General features: G+C 36.1%; 1 protein-coding gene across 1 annotated transcript in view; it reads left to right on the plus strand.

Moving 5' to 3' along the window:
* LOC101569605 (protein PTHB1) overlaps positions 1 to 15178 on the plus strand; it is a gene marked incomplete at its 5' end in the record, with an annotated part of 267164 nt that overhangs the window by 15555 nt on the left and 236431 nt on the right. The window contains 2 exons of the mRNA XM_004647823.2: positions 3503 to 3675; positions 13601 to 13753. Coding sequence (XP_004647880.1) covers positions 3503 to 3675; positions 13601 to 13753 — 326 coding nt within the window. The remainder of the gene's footprint in view (positions 1 to 3502; positions 3676 to 13600; positions 13754 to 15178) is intronic.

The following is a 15178-nucleotide window of genomic DNA, read 5'->3' on the forward strand; positions in this document are numbered from 1 at the left end:
TGCTCTGGGTCTGCTCTGGGTCTATTCAGGATCCGGCGGGCCCCGGGTAGTGTCACTCACTCACCAGGCCTGTGCTCTGGGTCTCTAGATTTTTTAAAAAACAGGTTTACTGGTTGGAGCTGTGCTGACAAGAATTGTGGAACATCTTTAGAAATTTTACATGTTTAGGAAATAGTACTATGGAGCACAAATAGACATTACCTAATATTCAAGTATGTCTCATTTATATAATAACAAAGTATTTGTTTAATTAATGCTGATAGACATAGATTAAGTTTTAAATGGTAGAACCAAAGTACAAATGCCAAATCTGGAGCATTTTTTGGTCTAATGGCTATGTTTTTATTTTGTAAAAGAGAATACTCATTACTTACTTTGTATTAAAATTATGCAATGTTATCTTTATAAGTTTAATTTTAGGTCTTACACTTAGAGTGTATTTGATTTAGATCCATAGAATGTGTTATACAATAAGATAATAGCTGTTTAACCAATCATAAAGTGATTATTAAAAATATTTTATAAGTCAACATTTAATTTTGCTTTCAGAATTTAGTAACCAAATCCTTAACAGTAGAAAAGCAAAGGAATTATATCAGTACAATAGAGGGCCTATGTTTTTTAATCTAGTTTTTAAAAATTTAACCATGGACATCTCAATTGATTAATAAAATCTATTATTTTAGACATAGAAAGCTTAATCCTTTAATTCATATATTATAATAATATAGTTAATAACATTTGTTGGGAATTGTTACCATATGAGTAAAAAACTGGAGAAGTTCTATTAGTGAATAAAAACTGTATAAATTGATTCAGGCAGCTGCCCTTTATCCAGAGGGGAGCCATGTTCAGTAGTTTTTCCAAGCTTAAGGTGTCCCTACTTATTTATCTTAAATATTTTAGTTGATTTATAAGAAATAAATGATAACAACAGCCTTTTAAAGTTATATGTATTATCTTTGACCTAAGAAAAACTCATATTGTACATGACCACAATAGACATTGCATTTATAAAAATAATAGACATTGCATTCCAATCTGGAAATGTATAAAATATGTCTTGGGGCTGGGGAGATAGCTTGGCAGCATAAGTGCCTGCCTGGCAAGCTCAAGGTCCTGAGTTCCATTCCTGGTGCCACATGCCACGCTGGCCACTGAAACCTTAGTGGAGAGTAATGTATAGCTGAAAGGTGACACACTATATATATATATATATATATATATATATATATATATTCAAACTTTAGGGCTTTTAATTTGTAAGTCTCAGGTACACTTCAGGCCCATTAGCCATTATCCTATAAATATCTTTAAGAGAATTTGGCTCTCCCCAAAAACTTAAATAGTTTTTTTTTAAGTAGTTGTTTTTATTTATTTGTTTTGGAGGACCCACAAGAGCCATTAGTTTACAAAGGCAAAGATCAAAAACAGAATTGATATCAGCTCAGAAAAATTTAACAAAGCAGCTATAGGTACTTACTCAGCATAGGGATTATAGGCCCTGTCTCAATCACTGTCTCAGTGTGCCCCGGGGGCACGGCCAGCACAGCACCCTGGGATTCTGGGATTGAACCTCTGTCTCTGTGTCTGCCTAAGCAGCCTCTTTAATCTGCTGAGCTATCTGGGCGGTGCAACAATTACTTTTAAATCTGAGTGTACTCTTTGATGTATTCGTGAAATTGAGCTGTAATCATCTGTTATAGTTTACTGTTATATAACTATAAATATTCTAATTACAACTTTCTATGGATAACCAGTTAGTTAAGAAATCTCATTTAATAAGCCTGTATCAATAAGAATTAGACTGAGAGATTAAAAACCCCTTTTATACCATGACAGCAAGGACTGTTTAAAAAGAATTAGGCTGATGCTTATCTTAATAACAGGCGAGAGCTATTACAGTAAACCACTCCTCTGACATAGGGTAGGAGAAGAGTGCCACCCTGTATCTCTTGTTACTCTGTCTTTCCGCCTGTGACAGCAACAGAGTGGATCTCCACTCTTTAGGGTGGGAGGACATTCATCACCTCTGGGTTAATGTGTATTTCTAGGAGGGTGTATCTGGGGCCTGGTCCTGATGGTAGATAGATAGATTTGGAGAGAATAAATCTTAACCCCCTAAGAGTGACAGAAGTCTAGCCTTCATAAAGGTATCTTTTAGCCAGCCTTCTAGAGAGAGGGACAGTGGTGCCAGGTGGCTTTTGTTTATAGAAGTAGTGTTTTTTTTAGCCTGAAGGAATTTTTTTGAGCAAGTTCCAAAACTAGATTCCTTACCTGCTAAGCACTGGACGAGGTGTTGGACTAGAGCCAGGCTGGCTTTCAATGGGATAGAATGGTAAGATAACCTGGGGGATTCTCCCTTAACTTTTGACATTTGACTTGACAAAGCTTTTTTTTTTTTTTTTTCTTAAAAACATAAAACAAAAACAGAATTTAGAGGATTCTTGTTATGTGTTGGCTCTATGAGAGTTGCACGGGGGTGGGGGTGGGGTGGCTGGACAACAGGGACATTGGAGATGGGGGAACCCAGAATGTAGGCTAGGATTTAACTTGTTCTTGGCCCAGTAAATCTATCCAGACATATTTGAAGAAGGGGAGGGGAGGCAATCATTTTAGTGGTGAGAGAATAGCCCAAACTGGTAGCTCAGCTCTTATTGGAGTTTAACAGGGGCCTTGACAGGAGGAGTCTTAGGTTGCCCTGAGAAAAGGGGCACCTGGAGAGCACTGAGTATTTTACCTCACAGAGGAGTGCTGGGGGGATGATAGATAAGTGAATGTGAGTCTGCTGGCTTCCAGATCGGGCTAATCCTTGGCACCTAGTTAGTGCCTAACAAATGTAATTGCTCTTGTCTTGTATGTTATTACTGCCACATTGTCCTCATCATTGGCAGCAACATCATTGTTACCACCCTCACTGTAGAAAATGCATGGGAATAAGATTCTCTCAGAGCAGAGGTTTCAGGGAATAGAGGGCAAGATTTATATTTAGAGGTGTGTGTGTGTGTGTGTGTGTGTATGAAATCTCTTCAGATCAAAGAATGATTAGGAAAATAAAAAGCTGCAATTATTATGAGAATTTATGGTGCTTATAATCCCTGAAATATGGGACTTTCTATAGAGTAAATTTTATTTCATATTAGTATTGCAAAAACAATTTAATAACACTAAGTTATACTTTTGTAATGGTTATTTTCTTGCCTGTTAAATGCAATGTTTTTTACTGAACCCAAGTTGGATGTTCTCATTGTATGTACTATTAGACACAGGGTAAAATAGAGTGACCACTGCCTTTGGGGTTAGATTTGCAAGTGTCTTGGGTTTGATGTAGAAAACAACAGAACATTGTAAGTATTTTTAGATTATTAGTAGAAATCCTGTCTAGATTACAAAAAAGAAAACTTTGAGCTTTGATTTTTAGAATTCATTTCAAATAATTCACACCATTTTTAGCTGGTACTGTAATGTTAATAAGCATTTTTCCTAAATTATTTTTTCTTAGAACGATACCGCATTCAGAGTGAACAATTTGAAGATCTTTGGCTCATAACAAATGAGCTTATTCTCCGTCTTCAGGAATATTTTGAAAAACAGGGAATCAAAGATTTTGCATGTTCTTTTTCTGGATCCATGCCCCTGCAGGAATACTTTGAGTTGATTGATCACCATTTTGAGGTATGTATGATTATAACCCACATCATCTTTTGTTTTTCTTTCTTTCTTTCTTTCTTTCTTTCTTTCTTTCTTTCTTTCTTTCTTTCTTTCTTTCTTTCTTTTTTTTTTTTGTGGTACTGTGGATTGAACTCAGGACCCTGCACTTGCCAGGCAAGTGCTTATTCTACTGAGCTATCTCCCTGGCTCAAAGTTTGTTGTTTTGTTTTGTTTTTTGTTTTTGTAATACTGGGGATCAAACGTGGTACCTTTTACTTGCCAGGCAGGTGCGTCTGCCACTGAGCTAAATCCCCAGCAACCCACATCATATAAAATTCTTAAATATGCAAAATGGAGATCTGTAGTGTAATAATAGTGGGAACTGTAGTATAGATGCTAGTAGGCTGTGTGCTTTGAGTTCTCTTCTTATGTGAGTTGTAGATTTGGTGACTTAGTTCCTGCCCTCTTGAGCAGTGTATGAGCAGTTGCAAATATTTACAGAATGGCTGCCCTGAACTAAGGATGTTATCTGGCCTTGAAACAGAGCTGATTTAGTTTTCCCACATGAGGATTTAAGCCTTGACCCCAGTAACTCACTTCTAAAACTATTTGATCTTTTATTTTTCTTGAATTTTAGTACAGGGTCTACAAGGTCTCACTATACAGATCAGACTCATAGTGATCCTCCTGTGTTCAGCCTCCCAAGAGCTGGGATTACAGTGTGTGCCACCACACGCTGTCTCAGCATGCACCACAGCAGGGCTGGCATGGCACGATGGGGATTGAACCCCAGTTGCTGCACCTGCTTAAAAAAGTGCCTTAGTCTGCAGAGCTATCTGGCCAGCCCCAAACTGTCAGCAGTCAGTTGATTCTAACAAGCAGCACATGGGGTGTGACTTTTTCTTTCCTCATGCACACCAGAGCTTCCTCATCTCTGTGAGGGCTAGTGCACGTAGGATACACTCTACCACCTGCTGGCCTGCATACTTAGTAGACAGTGAACAATCTAGAGCCTAAGTAAAGGAGAGCTGGTGTTATTTTGTTACTCTATTTCTTCATCTTGTGTGGAAGTGCCTGCAAAGGCTGTGATAGATGCCATACCTCAGTGGTGCCAGTCTTTGCCCTTTGAATATTAACTTGATATTCGGAAAGAGCTGTGTTTTGTGAATGTGTAGACAATGACAATGATTTTATGATTATTTCAGTTTTAGTTTTATCAGTACATACTTATGGTACATAAGAATCACATTTCTTCTTGTGAGTTGGTACATGTACATGGCACATCTTGATTTTTTTTTTTCCTGGAACCGGGGATTGAACTCAGGCCCTTGCACTTGCCAGGGAAATGCTTATTCCACTGAGCCATCTCCCCAGCCCCATCTTGATTATTTTGACTCCTTCCTTTTTTTCTGTCCTCTCTTTTCCATGTCTTCATCTATGTCTCATTTGCGAGATCTGTTTCTTATTGTGTCTTTTATTTTGTCCTTCACTTAAACTTTGTGTTTCTCATGTAAGAGAAACCATGTAATTTTTATTTATTTATTTTTTGTGGAACCGGGGATTGAACTCTGGCCCTTCCCTTTGCTAGGCAAGCACTTATTCTGCTGAGCCATCTCCCCAGCTACAACCATGCAATATTTAAGCTTGTATGTCTGATTTCCTTAACATTAATGGTCTGAAGGTATACCCATTTTCCTACAACTAACTCCAGTTTATCTTTTGTGGCAGAGTAGTACTCCATTGTATATAACTACCATCTTTCTTATTCATTTGTCTGTTGATGGGTATATAAGTTGCTTTCAAGATTCAGCTATTATACTGCTGTAAACATAGGTATGTGTGGGTCACTATAATGTGATTTTTTAAAAACTCTTTTGGGAAAATACCTAGACAGGGAATAGCTGGATCACATGGAGTTTCTAGTTCTGGTTTTTTTTTTTTTTTGAGAAATCTTCATTCTGATCTCCATTGTGATTGTACTAGTTTACATTCCTACCAACAGAGCAGAGGGGCTCCTTTGGCCCCATAGCCTCATGGGCATTTGTTATTATTTGGTTTCTTGATGATAGTCATTCTTTCTGAAGTAAGGTGAACTCTCAGTGTAAATTGCATTTGTCTAATGGTCAGAGATGTTGAATAGTTTTTCATGTTTTTATTGGCTATTTGTTTTTCTACTAAGTGTTTATTCATTTCAGTTGCCCATTTTTTGATTAGGTCTTTTTTGTTTTGAGGAGTCTAATTTTTGTGAATTCTTATTATATTGTAGATTTTAGTCCTCTTGTCTGTAGACTTGCTGGCAGATTGTTTTCCTGTTCTTTAGATTATTTCATCACTCTGTTGGTTGTTTTTTTTGCTGTGTACAAGTCTTTTAATTTGATGTGTTCATATTTATTGGTTCTTGATATTATTCCTTGTACAATTGGGCTTCTGTTCAGGAAGACCTTGGCTGTGCCTATGTATTCAATAGTTTTACATATTTTGTCTTCCAATGGATTGTTTTAACATTTAGTTCATTGGTCCAGTTTGACTTTAGTACACAGTGAGAGATATGGATTTAGATTCAACCTTCTGCATCTTTTCTCTAGTGTATGTTCTTGGTCCTTTAATGATAATACCCTTAAAATTTATTTATTAAAGTTACTAGTGTTTACTTACTTACAGAGTCTGTAAACAGATTTTACTAGATGATACAAAAGAAAAATTTCAAATGAATTTTAAATATCATTCAAGTAAAGCATTGGTTTCTCAAGTGACTACTTTCTAAGGAGTCAATAGGCCTTTCAATTTTTTTGTGTGTGTGTAGATAGGAAATGGTCATGAAACATATGAAGTACCCCTTGAATAGTCTTAAGAGGGTGAATTTCCTCCTTTTAATACATTTTTTATACAATATGAGTGTAAAGGAAAAATTTCAGGTGTATTTTAATTCAATTTTTAATAGTTATACCATTATCAAATAAATTGAACTTATTTGGGTTTCTTCTCATCTCTGATAATAGCATTTTCTAAGGCAATGTGTATTTGGCCAAACTATGGCCCTAAAACTGACAATTTGGGGGAGAAGATGTGAGATTTTAAGGATTGAGGATCTTTGCAGTGCTATAGGATGGTGGTGGTGAACCTGTGCCACAGCCTGCTCTTTATTATTGAAAGCTCTAAAAGGTTCACCATCCCTGCTCTGGGATGTAGTTTTAAAAATTGTTGCTTTCCCTTGCCAACCTGGGGCCCAGCAATTTATTAGAATTCACAGAAAGACTATAATAATTATATATTTGAATATTTAAAATAGTGACTATTTTATACTGGGAACTAGTAAATTTGAGAGCTTGTTTGAGGTTCTAGCAGGGGAGCGCAGCTACTTGTACACTCTTGACTGAGAAACACTGTTCCTCTATTGGGGGTGGTTGTCTTCTTTGACCGAGCTCGCAGCTGCAAGAGCAATGCACATGGAACATTGAGGGAGGAAGGGGACACCTGCGTAGCCAGCCAGATCAGCTGAATCAACCCTAGTGATCAATGGGGTGACAGATATCGCAGCAAGATCACCCTCACATCTGGAACTAGTAAATTTGGCACACAGTTTTTCTTTTGTATTTGTTGTGTAGGCTCCTTGATTTTCCACTTTAGGGTGCTTCCTTTCTGAGGATAAGCTTGGGGAATTTGTTAAACTTCAGGCACTTTCACTAGTTACACATACAGATGGAGAATATGATTATAGTTCCTTTCCTGTGTCTTCACTGTCTGCTTTCTCTAGACGTTTCAGAAATTTAATTTAATGTTGTATTGTACAGTGATTCAAAACATTCAGAATAAATTAAATCATTTAACTTGTTTGATATTAATGTAGGCATTTCAAAATCATAATGAAATCCACTTATGTTGTACAAAATGTAGACACATGGAATCTAACTTTATAGATACTTTCTAAATACAAGCTCCTTGTACTGTCATTACATCTAAGGATAGGTAAGGTAAGTGCTCACTTTTGTGGAACAATTTTGACTGTGAGAGTCTCAAACACAATATGTTTTTTATTTTAATGTTTGTTTGTTTATTTATTTATTTATTTACTTATTTATTTTCAGAACAGGGGATTGAACTCAGGCCCTTGCACTTGCCAGGAAAGCACTTATTCTGCTGAGTCATCTCCCCGGCCCCTACAATATGTTTTTTAGATGGGGCCAAGTTAGCCTAAAACATTTTCATGTTCATTGTTTGACATTTTTTTTCATCAAATACTCTACACACACCAATAATGTATATAATTTTCCAGGAAGTAAAAACATCTTCCCCAACACCTTTCTAGATTCAGTACACTTAAATATATCACTCTCTTTGGAAGTATTATCAGCACAGTTTTCATGCTTAGCCTAAACAGTATATTTAAGAAGTTTTTATAAATTGTATGTGGTGTTCATTATGTTTAATTCTTATGCCAAAGTGGTTTTTTTGATAAAGATAGCATTTCCACAGTCATCAATAAGAAAAGCTCACAATCCTTCTTTATCATAATTGCACAATCATGTTCAATCATTGCACTGAATTCTTTTTATTTTTTAGAGAGTACAAATCAGAATTGAAACAAAAAATTAAAATTTTTTTAATTTTAATTAAAAGTAAAATGAATTTCCCAGTATTTGTTGTAATACATAGTTTTGTTTTCCAACCAGTATTCATATTATCAGATATATGCATGTAAAACTGGAAGAAGAAAGAAAAAAAAAAAAAACGAAATTTATAAGAAATTAAGAAGAGAAAGGGCCAGCTCAATAGCTCAGCCGACTAAAGCTCCTGCTTAGTCAGAGCACAGTGGCCTAGGTTTGATCCCCGACCTGCCATTCCAGCCCCACCCCTGTGGTACACTAAAAAGGCGATTGAGACTGGGCATGGTGACACATGCCTGTCATCCCAGCACTTGCAAGCCTGAACAGAGGTGGATCACTATGAATCTGATCTACCTAGTGAGACCCTGTAGACCCTGCAGTCCCTGTCCTAAATGCAAATATATAAATAAATAAAAATTTAAAAAAAAGATGAGAAAAAGACAGTTGAAAAAAGGAGACAAAACAAATTATCTGATCCTTTCCATAGACCAGCTGAAATGCACAGTACAGCTATCCAAACCATCCTCGTTACATACATAGATAAATCTCTTTCCCTCTCTCCCTTTCTTGTCTTATTCCTCAGTTTAGTAACTCTTTCCTTTTGAATAAGTTCATTCCCTTTTCCCAGTATTGTACTTTTTAGATTCCTTTTTCTCTTTTCAGGTTCTCACTGAGGAGACAATATGATGTTTGCACATGCGGGTCTGATTTATTTCACTTAAAGAGTATGTTCTCTAGTTGTATCAATTTATTGACAAAAGACTCAAATTTATCCTGTTTTATAGTTGAATAATATTCCATTGTATAAAACTACTATATCTTCTTTATATGTTCTTCAGTTGATTGGCATCTGGGTTGTTTCCAGGATTTAGCTATGACAAACTGCACTGGGTGCACATATATCACTGTGGTGTGAGGTTTTCAGTTCTCCTGGAAAAATACCCAAGAGGAGAATAGCTGGCTTGAATGAGATCTCCAATCCTAGCATTTGAAGGAAACTCCACACTGGTTTTCATAGTGTATATACCAGGCTGCTCCCCCACCAACACTACAGAAGGGTTCCTTTTTCTCCATACCCATCCAGAATTTGTTAATGGCTGACTTCTTGATGTTAACCATTCTTTTTGGGATGAGATGGAATCTCATTGTTGTTTTAATTTGAATTTCTTGAATGACCAATGATATTGAACATTTTTCATATATTTACTTGCCATTTGTATTTCTTCTTCTGAGAAGTATATATTCATCTCAGATACCTATTTTTGGATTTGGTCTTTGGGTTTTGGTTTTTTTTTTTTTTTTGCGGAACTGTGGATTGAAGTCCGGCTCTTGCACTTTCTGGGCAAGTGCTTATCCTCCTGAGCTATTTCCCCAGTCCCAGGATTTGGTCTTTGAATTTGGGAGCGGGGCTGATTTTTAAAAATTTTTTGTATTTTCTAGATAGAAGGCCTTTGTTAGAGCGACAGTCAGCTATACTTTTTTCCCAGTTTGTTGATTGGGAGATTTGCTTTGAAGTGCAGAAACTTTTCAAAAAGATGAGATCCCAGTTGTTGATTCTTTGAAATATTTCCCTTGCAGTTTGGTTTTGTTCATGAACTTTTTACCTACCCCTGTCTTTAAGATTCTGCCTACATTTTCCCCCAGAAGATTTAGTGTTTCTGTTTTAATATTTAAATCTCTGATCCATTTTGACTCTAGCTTTGTGCATGGTGATAGGTATAGATCTAGTTTTAGCCTTTAGCATGTGGAAAGCCACTTTTAAAGAAGCTATCTTTCTTCTAGTGAGCACAAATTCTAAAAGAAGATTTTAATTATCTTTTGGTATTGATTATTTATGATGTTGCATCAAAACTTAATTATCTTCTAGTAACTACTAAGTTCTGTAAGGCAATGGCCTTTTCTAGATCTAATCCTTTTTGTTCTGGATTCTTTGCAAAATCAAACTGGTAAAAACACCCATAAATCATCCTGATTCTTTCAGTTCTGGTCCTCTCTTTAGCTTTTCTCTGCTGGCTCTTCCTAGTTTGTTGCTGTATCCACAAATCCTGTGTTCACTTGGTGTTGCTTTCTGAAATTCATGCAGTGATCTCAGTACTACTGCTGTCTGGGTTGAGTGCTAGTTCCTCATAGAACTCTTTATTTTGTCTTTTTTTTTCAGAACCGGGGACTGAACTCAGGCCCTTGTGCTTGCCAGCTTATTCTACTGAGCTATCTCTCCGGCCCTTACAGAACTCTTGTACACCATCCAATCCACATCTGTTTTCAGTTTAAGGATGTTTCTATTTGTTGTATAGTTGTTTAGATGTCTTCCTGTCCAATGATCCTTTTATACCCAAGAGAGTACATAAAGTTCAGGATTTTGGAAAGTGTGTTTTGTTGCAGCATCAAGCTTGTAGTCATTTAAAGAAAGACAACTTGGTATATCTTTTTTCACTAGATTATTTAAAAATCATAACCTGCCAGAGTTCATCCTTCTGCAATGATTTCAATTTGTCCATGCAGGTGTTACAGGCCTCTTTCTTCTTCTCACAGAGTGGCTGTTACTGCTCTTGTACAATGGGGTGGCAACCCCTACCCCAGGGCCCCAAGTTTGATGGGAGTTATGAGAAGGTGGCCTTGGGCCTGGGAGGAGCAGGGACTGTGGTGGAATGACAGATCTGGGCCATTATGATCTTGAACTTTGAGGCACAAATTTTTTGGAGTCCAAGTATTCCTTCATGCAAGGGAGATGTGAAGTTTTATTTGTTTTACTTGCTTCTCAAATCCTTAGTACCTGAAAATTACTTGCTATGGGATTGGAAAATACTTATTGACACTGTAACACATTGTTATGATTTGTGTCTCATGGCCCTCCAAAGCCTCTTGCAGTCATTGGGGCAGCTTCTAGAGTTTGTGATTGATTCATGATCCAATGTTGGGATTATGAGTGTGAGTGTTACACCTTCCAGGGCAGATAATCTGCATACAGATGTAGGGAAGGGATAGAGCCTAGCTAGCCACAGGCAGCTGTGGCTCCTCCCTTTGCTCTTTGCAGTTTTCTATTGTCATAAACAGCTGCCCTCTGCCATGTGCCATTCTCCCTTGGAACAAACTGAGTATGGACTGACACCTCCACTAACTGTGAGCTAAATAAACTTTTCCTTCCTTCATTTTGGGTGTTGTACATTTTGTCCCAGCAATGAGAGAAAAGTTACTAAGATACAGGAAAGACATTTCTATCATTGCTACCTGATTACACATTCAATGGAATGATAAACCTTAGTGCTGTCTAAGTATTGAGACTGTCTTTTTAATTTTTTTTGTGTTTCATAAATCCCAAAAGTAAAATACTATAGCAGTAAATTATTTGGTTAAACAGTGAGGTATTGGTATTTAGGCTATTGTTTAGAAACTTTAGTCATTAAAAATTCACTTCAGGGCTGTGGAGATAGCTCAGTGGTCTAAGTTTCTACCTAGGGAAGTGCAAGGACCTGGGTTTAATGCTGTGCTGGCCCCACCCTGGGTGGGCCATACTGACCTGGAAATGGGGCATGGTGGCACATGTCTGTAATCCCAGCACTGGAGAGGCTGAAATGGAAGGATCACTCTGAGTTCAAGCTGCATAATAAGACCCTGTACCAACTGCATAAAATTTAAAAAAGAAATTCATTTTATTATCTAATTTTTGAAATAATAGTTTTTCCCTTTAGAGAATATTCTTAATCCATCTCAAATTGGAAGTGAAAGTTGTTAAAATTCCAAATTTTGTATCATATGTAATTCTTATCATGTATCTAGAGAACACATGAGTTGAAAAGACAAGAATTTGGTTTGATGCCAGAACTGTGCACTATAATATGTTTAATACCTGAACAGTCTTATTATCATGTTTTCTGGACTAGTTTATTAGTTTAATAGTGTTGAGTTAATAGTTCAGGTGATCTGATCTCATTGTTGTTCATTCTACCCCATATTCCAATAGTTTTTGAAACATTAATTAAATAATTAATTTATTGGTTGTGCTGAGGATGGAACTGGTCTCTTGTGTTCTGGGCAAGTGCTGTACTAGGGAGATATAATCCAACTCTTTTATTTGATTAATATTAAATTTTAATGAAATGAGCTATAGTGAGAAGTGTTGTCTGATTCTCATTCCCTATTCAGTAAGTTTCCTCTCCTGAGGTAGCTTTTAATATTCAGTATCTCATGTATTTTTATAGACAAATTCTGTGTAATCACTGCTGTGCTAAAACATACAGAGATTAGTATCATTGGACACAAGAGCTTATCTATTTGCTTTGTTTTATATAATGCATCTTTGGATAGCTTTGTCTACTAATACCCATCTTGGAGAATAGTCCTCTTTGTTTAACCAATTCTGGTGGTGGGCATTTTATTAGTGATACCAGTATAATAAGAGTAGAAAAACTACATGCATTACTTTTTGCAAGCACATCTCTAGGATAAATTCTCAGAAGTCAGATTTCTAGGTCATAGACTGTACATTTAAGAGTTATTGTATTAACTTCCTGCAAAAATTTGCCATTTTTCAGTTTAGTCTTTTTGAGACAGGGTCTCACTGTGCAGTTCAGGCTGGCTTTAAGCTCACTTTGTAGCCCAGGTTGGTCTCGAACTTGCAACGATCCTCCTGCCTCTGCCTTCCAAGTGCTGAGATTACAGGCATGTGCCACTATGCCTGGCTTGCCCACTTTTCTACTTGATTGTTACTGTTTGTCCTGTGGAGTCTGTGGCATTATAGTCTTTTAAACCTTGCTTTGTAGATCCATTCTATATATAATGCATGTAATTTGTAATTCTCCTTGTACTTCTCTTTTTATCTTATTTTGTTCATTAATTTGAAGCTATGTAGTATTAAAAAAGTTTAGTTCATAATTTATCAAGGGTGTGTGAATATATGTGAATGTGTTTGTCTTTTGTCTTTTGATTCCTATAGTAAAGGCTTGCTTGTTGAGATTATAGAAGAGAATTCTAATTTTTGTAGTGCTTTGTTTCTAAACTTTTGTTATCTTCAAATTGATTTTACCGTGAATAATGGGCAAATTCTTATTTTTTCTCTATATGGTCATTTATTACAAAACGCTTATCTAATGATTAGTCTTTCCCCTAGTGAAACTGGGACACCTTTACTAAATATTTATTGGATATTTCCCACTATATTATTTATATATTTTTATCCCAAATACCACATTATTTTAATTCTGATAGCTTTGTAAAATGTTTCAAATTTTTCATTGGTCTTGTAAAACCTTTTACTGCCATTGCATATAACATGGGATCTGTATTCTTACTTTAAACATATTTTCTTACATCTATTTAACTTCAATTTAAGATATTCTTTCTTATAGCTGCGGGTAAATGGTCAAAAATTAGAAGAACTGTTGTCTGAAAGAGCTGTACAGTTCCGAGCCATTCAACGCCGACTCTTAACAAGATTCAAAGATAAAACACCTGCCCCCCTCCAACATCTGGACACCTTGCTGGATGGCACTTACAAGCAGGTTGGTACAGTATCAGTGACAGTTTTCTATTACTGCATATAGTTTTTTCATCATGAAGTCCTGTATCAGAATTCCAAGGTAAGATATTTCTTCTGTGCATGATGATTAAGCTTATCATTATATACTTCTTGTTTACCACATGATCATTGCCACAATTCTCTGTCTTGTCAGTCAACTGGCTTATACTTACTATGTCAGTTGATATTTGAGATGAAATTCCTAAACAGCATCATTCAAAGAGTTCTAGTTTTAGACTTCCTTCCTGTCTTTCCTCTTCCTTTTCACTTTCCACCCGTGGTTTATCATTTATCTGACTATGGGGAAATGGCTTTCATTCTTAAGTCATTTATACTCCCAAACATATTCAAAAGTATCATTCGTGGCTTGGAAAGGAATTTAAAAAATTTTAATAGCATGAGTAAGGCCTCCGTTCTCTTACAGTGAAATTTTCACATGACTATAATAAAGACTTTGATAGATTGTATCTTCTTGTATTTCTTTGTGCATAATATCACTCTCTTGTTTTAAAGTTAGTATTGTTGCCATGGAGTTTTAATTTTTTTAAAAAATTGTTTTTTTATTATGGTAAGTGGATGTTCCTGTAACAAGTAACATAGAAACTGGCTGTGTATCCTTTACCCCTTTTCCTCCAATGGTAACATTTGCAGACTTTATTATAATCTGGCAAGTGGTACATTCGAAGCCCACAGATCTTGTTAGATTTACTTGTACTTATTTGCGTGAATGTCTGTGTTAAATTTTATCCAGGCTTTTGTGTTTGGGTTCCTCTGTGCAATGCATCCTCCATTCCAGGTGTGGAAGCTCCATGGTGCTCTCCCACATAATCCCATCACCTTCCCTTCCTCTTCTCTTTCCTCCTCTGTTCTGTGGATTTTAGAAGAAATCAGGATTTTTTCTCAGAGTTTTCCTAAGGTAGTGAAGTCTTTTACAGGTGAGTGCCCAAACTACACCCTATAACCCAGTTAGTTATCAGAGTGCCCACCGTCCAATTAAACCAGAATACTGAGATTTTAGTTTAGAAAAAGCAACTCATACATTAATATCTTCTATCTTAAAAGAAAAAAAAAACATGTGTGCCATGTGTTTGCCATTACTGATATAGGGAAAGTAAAATAGCTTACTCTATTTTATCAATAGATATTATATATATGTACTTCTTGAAAGTTTTACATTTCTGAAAATTAGTGGCAATTTGAGAAACAGTGTATGGTAGTCATAGAATACTGGAGAGAAAATGGACTGGGAAGTTAAAAGATCTCAGTTCTGTTACTTATTAGCTATTTGAATTTTGGCAATATCTTTACCCTCTTAGAAGTTCCATTTCTTTTTGTAAAAAGGGGGTAGTACCATGTGTTATAAAGATTATATTCCATAATATATATGGAAATAAATGCTGTGTAAATT

The sequence above is a fragment of the Octodon degus genome, unplaced genomic scaffold (genome assembly GCF_000260255.1).
Source record: "Octodon degus isolate 3935 unplaced genomic scaffold, OctDeg1.0 scaffold00330, whole genome shotgun sequence".
NCBI classification, from domain to species: Eukaryota; Metazoa; Chordata; class Mammalia; order Rodentia; family Octodontidae; genus Octodon; species Octodon degus.